At 40.3% G+C, this 4,866-nt stretch overlaps 1 protein-coding gene and 1 long non-coding RNA gene across 3 annotated transcripts in view; one reads left to right on the top strand and one right to left on the bottom strand.

Moving 5' to 3' along the window:
* Nucleotides 1-3,486, top strand: part of tmem115 (transmembrane protein 115) — a 7,914-nt gene extending 4,428 nt beyond the window's left edge. For both annotated transcript variants that reach the window (XM_032519981.1, XM_032519980.1), the window contains exon 3: nucleotides 1,724-3,486. In XM_032519981.1, the coding sequence (XP_032375872.1) occupies nucleotides 1,724-2,027 (304 nt within the window). In that variant the 3' untranslated portion in view covers nucleotides 2,028-3,486. The remainder of the gene's footprint in view (nucleotides 1-1,723) is intronic.
* Nucleotides 3,487-4,733: 1,247 nt separating this feature from the next.
* The window catches only part of LOC116692025 (uncharacterized), a 377-nt gene continuing 244 nt past the window's right edge, over nucleotides 4,734-4,866 (bottom strand). The window contains exon 2 of the long non-coding RNA XR_004332615.1: nucleotides 4,734-4,788. This is a non-coding gene — a long non-coding RNA (uncharacterized LOC116692025). The remainder of the gene's footprint in view (nucleotides 4,789-4,866) is intronic.

Genomic DNA, 4,866 nt, shown 5'->3' with positions numbered 1-4,866 from the left:
CCCCCCGTGGCCCCACTGACGCAGCCTCAACGTCTACCCACATTCGAATGAACGTGTTTTTTTAGCCGCAGTGCCAGATCACGAAGGCAGCCTTAATAGCACATTCACTAACACTCACAAGCTGTCAGAGGTTTGTTTTTCCGCCTGTTCCCATTGTCTGGCAGACACTCTACCAAGCTGTCATACAGATTCAGTTACAGATAGATGTCATTGCTCTCTCTTTCAAACGCATATGCACACAGATTAGTGTTCCTTTATTGTCAAGGGGTGTTTTATGCTTTTTTTCAATAAGTCAGGGGGGGGATTTGTGAGCCCAGGTAGTCACAGCCACAACATCCTCAGTTTGGCTCCAGACTGGGGGTCAGTGGTTGTGTCATACCCCTCTCTCTGTTCCCTGTCTCTCTACACCAAGTGTTGATTAAAGACAAAAAAAATAATTTTACATCTACTTTTACAACTTCCATCCAGGGTAATTGTTGAACACAACTGCACATGTTCAGCAACTTCCCAGTTGGAAAATGTTGGGATATCAAACAAGTGTTATTAAATTTGTATCCGTAAACTGGTTGAACTTTGTTTCAGTCTGAAATCAAATCTTCTTGTTAGCTTCCCTTCTCCAGTCTGGCGCACATTAAACATGGCTGCCATCTGAATGAAGCTAAGGCCCTCTGTTAGCTTCTTTATTGAGTGGTCTGCTAAATGAGAATGAACCTTATTGTGATGATTTTAGAAGTAATTGGTACTTTAATCAACAAATGACGAATTTCATTTCAAAAAATGACAGTAGCATATCAGTAATCTTTTCTTTTTTATATCTATATCTTAATTGTGACTTCACACAATTATCAGTTTCTTCTAATTCAATTAAAAGACAAGAGACCAAACATTATCCTTAAAGTCAAGACATTTGCAGATATCTTTCAACCGGTACTAAATCTACTGTAGTACAATTTAATGGGCCAGATGCCCTTAACTAAGGCACTGAACCCCCAAAACTGCTCCAATGGTGCTGCACTTTTGCTTGCCCTATACTCCAGGGCTGGAATGATGTGCTTTTGTCCCCATTTGATTCTTTCACGATACATGGGTGCCGATTAGATTTGTATTGCGATTTTCATTTATTGCGATTTGATAGTAGTGAGTATTGCGATTTTCTTTTCCTTCTTTAACCAAAACAAAAGCTGAATTATGCTCTTCTAGAGACAATATTTAAGGGGACATTTCTGAAACTGTATTCTAAGAACAATGCACATTACATGTCAGTCAGTCCGACATTTATTTTATTTGTAAAGAAGTAGGACCTACATAACATATATTTTCTGTATTTTCTGCTTTCGGGCTGTTTTGCTGGAAACAGATATGATTGCTTGTTTGCTGTAATCCGTTCTAGGAAAATAAATGATTTTAAAAAATCATCACAAAAAAAATCTTGATGCGAATTTCTTTTCCGACCCCTACTGTCCTCTGCATGCGTAGGGATGTTATGTTTGTGTAAGAGATGACGGATTACTCACTTTAATAGCCTTGACAGCAAAGTTCTCGTGTCTTTTTTCCCCCCACATGGCTCAATTTACTGCACATATTTCATACTGTTATTAAAGCACAGTGAGCATTAGATTACATCTACACAGGAGCGCTGCAACAATCACAAACAGGCCTCTTCTGTTGTGCAGCAGTACTTCCTTAGGGGATTAATGAAGAGCATCTTCCCTCTTCTTTCCAGACAACTGGCCCTCAAGGCTCTGAACGAGCGTCTGAAGCGTGTGGAGGACCAGTCCGCCTGGCCCAGCATGGACGACGACGAAGACGATGAGGACGACGAGGTCAGAACCGATGCACAGCCGCTCCTCCCAGGCGGGCGTGACCCCTCCTCCACGCCGAGACCAGCAGGGGGACCTGTCGGCGGCTCTCTCTCCTCCACCTCCTCATCCTCGATGTCGCAGAGCAGCGGAGGGCCATCGACAGGCGGAGCGCAACACCCAGAGTCCAGCATTATCAGCTTTGAGGATGCACCTGCTAGATCGTAACAAATAGAGCACACGTGTAAAGATGTGCACGCTCTGTTCGGTGTCACTGGAAGGTTTACTAGTGTAGTCAGCGTCCCTGACTAGTATACAAATATGTTCAGTGACAGTGAGTAGGTATATACTCGATATCACACACGCCAACACACACAACATCTTTGACCAGTTCATACAGACCGTGTGCTCACAAACACGCTGTCAATGTCATGATGAAACCCAAAGGGGTGGTAACTGTAAAGTGCTTTCAGTTCAGACATGCTGTTTGTAAATGCTCAGTGTAGCTGAGCAAACTGGACACTTCATTCTTCTTCCTTCCTGCATATGACCAGAAACCAGAAATTCTGTCTGTTTCCGGACATAAACCGAACTTGCAGTCCTCGGTCCACTGCTTCATGTGTCTCTTTCTCTTGCTTTCTAAATAAATAACAAAATGGCTCTACAATATTCTTTTTCCAAGTCTTTTTCGGCGCCGCCATAGTTCTCTGATAGCCTGCCTCGAGAAAGCTTGCAGTGACAGAGACGCACGCTGACTTCTTGATTCTTGATCAGAGGTCGACTCTATGCGCACCGGTTTGATAAGCGCTGAAAAAAATGGCTGCAAGGGACCATGGATTATGGTTTACTGGTTCTTGATCAGAAACCAGGAGTGTAACGGAGGACGTGTGACGAGCACGTCCTCGGCAGTGGTGCTGCGCCAGAGGAAAGAGGCTGGTGCAGGTCTGTCCTGCTGATAAACTATGACACAAAACTTCAAGATTTGAAGAGGTGAAAATAATTTTTCCGGGCCAGGTTCACCTGGTGTCTCTCTGAAACAAAAGGCAGAGAAATGGACTGTGTACCCATTTTTTTAATCCCCTGTTTGTCATTCTGGTCTGTTCATGACTAAACAAAATTAAAAATAAAAAATAAATCTTTTTTTTTTTTTTCTGTGCACTAACATGACACATTACACTCACACACACATCTGTGGATGATGAATATGATTCTTGTTTCACGAATTATGAGTTTATTGTATTTTTCATTATCAAGCCTACTCCTGGAGCATCATCCTGTACCATTTTACACGGTCACCTTCTATAATCTGAAATGATACAAAAATTATACAATAATCTGGGTGCAAGTAATACACAGTGGTCACTGTCTGTCATGGTTGTGTTAGTCATTTGGTGCCGGGTAGGGTAGAGAATGGTCATTCACAGATTGTGCGGGTATTTTTTTGAGTTGCCGATTCAGAGTTTATACCTGTGTTGCGTCAAACTCTGCTCTGATTTGTCGATTGCAAACTCATGAATGACTCCACAGACTGCGGACACACGCAGTGATCAGTAACCAGCCTGGCCAGGGTTTTCCCAGTCACATCCTTTGCTCTTGTAAAATCTTTCATTTCTGAAAACGCAGTGCCAAGCAGAGCTAGTGGTGAATCATTTTCTTGGGAGGTTGATGGGCAGCTAAATCGTTTCATAAAAAAATCACTTCATAAATGCTATGCAGTCAGTGATTCATACATGTTGTAGACAGTCATTGCCGTAGATATCTCACACTATTATGGTAATGAGTCTTGATCAAATAATTTGAATTCCCAATGTCACTCCTGTCTTTATTAATTAAAGTCCGTTGCAGCCAATACATTATTTCAGATGTTGCCATCACAGTGGTGACAAATTGATAAATTAATTTAAAACTTGTAATCAAGAGGTTGAAAATGTTTTCATATTAAATGAGGATTTCCAAATAGTTGAGGTGAACTGTGCAGACTTTGCAACCTGAACACACAAAATGTTTGAAATAAGTAAGTACAGAAATGTTTTGTTACATGTTTAAATCAAATATTAAGTACTTTTGTTTTTCAAATGTAATCTGATCACTTACTGAATTGGCATACATTTAAATTGAAAACAAATGTAACAAAATAGACAGTGGGTTATTTATACATCCCTCTGTGATCAACTAGTAGGAGAAATCTCCTCCTCCTGTGTCCGCCCAAGAGTAGTGGCCTGTGTTTTATTTATTTTTTTATGGGATTTTAAGATTGGATATGTTCCAACTCTGAGCACATAGCAAAGTATGTTTACAGTTTATCAACAACTTTGTGTAATACCCCAGGAGTGCTATGTAAGAGCTGTATTCATATGTATTGGAAATGGTGGAATTTTTCAAATGGAAATAACAAAATACATGTAAATCTGATTCCTGATCAGCTTATGTTTTTCTCTGCGAGATCCTGTGGAAACCTTCATCACAAGATTTGCTTTTTGACAAATGGTGCAGCGCGACTTGACGTGTAAAGCTGTAGAATAAGTAATAATGTCACCAGTTTAGGAACAGATGCTCCTGAGAAAACAGGATGAGAAAGAGTTGATTTTCACCTCATACGTATTGGAAGTAATAAGCCATATTCAAGTGATGAAATTCTGTGTGTTGTAACATGTTTTTATCCTTGTTCCTTCTGTTCATTTCCCCGTGCTCCTGTTTTGGCAAGACAATGTTTACCTTGTATTAGTGGGGCCATTCTTAAATTAAATATGGATGTCTTGTGGTATTTAATCCAAATTCAGCTTCATAGTGCAGAAGATAGAGCACTAGTTAAATATCTGAAATCTCAAACTGCCAGTACATACAGTAATTACAGATGGACACCGCGCAATCACAGTTTTATGCTGTTATTCTCACCATTTTAATTGCAAATTAATCTGGAAACAGCATGATATCTTTTTTTTTTTAATCTTAGCTGCTGGCACAACTCAGCTCGGATGCTCCAATAAAACTCAGCGGTAACACTTTAACTTTTCTACATAAGATTGAAATGACACAAGAACCCTAACCATAATTTGTCATGACAAAA

This window comes from Etheostoma spectabile, chromosome 7 (assembly GCF_008692095.1).
Source record: "Etheostoma spectabile isolate EspeVRDwgs_2016 chromosome 7, UIUC_Espe_1.0, whole genome shotgun sequence".
Lineage (NCBI taxonomy): Eukaryota > Metazoa > Chordata > Actinopteri > Perciformes > Percidae > Etheostoma > Etheostoma spectabile.
The sequence above is the reverse complement of the archived record's forward strand: the minus strand, read 5'-3'. Positions and strand labels throughout refer to the sequence as shown.